Below are 535 nucleotides of genomic sequence, written 5' to 3' on the forward strand. Positions count from 1 at the left end.
GATTAATGTAAAAAATGGAGACTTTATCATTTCATACACAAACAAAACTTCTCATGTTTGTTTTAGCTTAAAAATAGTAGAATGTTATTTGGAAAATTCTCGAGTATTTGCTACCCGGCATAGATACCGCAGGGTTATTATATATTTTAGTAACCGCAATGCATAGACCAATCCGTTATTCTTCCACCGTTTACTTATAATTAAACATTATGAATAAAAAAAGCTCTTTGCACCAATGCCATTCATAAATGTAGAAATATAACAATAAAAATGCATAAATACATTGGACTCGCGATCTCTACCATCAACACACGTGTAGGGGACAAGATGGAAGAGGAAGGTGAGAATTTATATATATATTTTTGTCTGTTGTCACTTCTTCCTGTGACTTTTTAGCGGTAATTACTGTTAATACAGAGAGTTCTTACTAATTTACTGTAGAAAAGAGCTTAATTTATCTCTGAAGGTTAACATGAAGCGCAAATGGATGTTATTGAAGGAATCCTAAATAAACGACTAATAGTCATTCTGTCCA

General features: G+C 32.1%; 1 protein-coding gene across 1 annotated transcript in view; it reads left to right on the top strand.

Annotated features, from left to right (window-relative positions):
- Window positions 1–294: 294 nt before the first annotated feature.
- The window catches only part of LOC119581834 (ATP-dependent RNA helicase DDX54-like), a gene marked incomplete in the record, with an annotated part of 17,282 nt that continues 17,041 nt past the window's right edge, over window positions 295–535 (top strand). Inside the window, 1 exon segment of the mRNA XM_037929975.1 lies at window positions 295–340. Within this exon segment, the coding sequence (XP_037785903.1) occupies window positions 328–340 (13 nt within the window).

Source organism: Penaeus monodon, chromosome 15, assembly GCF_015228065.2.
Source record: "Penaeus monodon isolate SGIC_2016 chromosome 15, NSTDA_Pmon_1, whole genome shotgun sequence".
NCBI lineage: Eukaryota > Metazoa > Arthropoda > Malacostraca > Decapoda > Penaeidae > Penaeus > Penaeus monodon.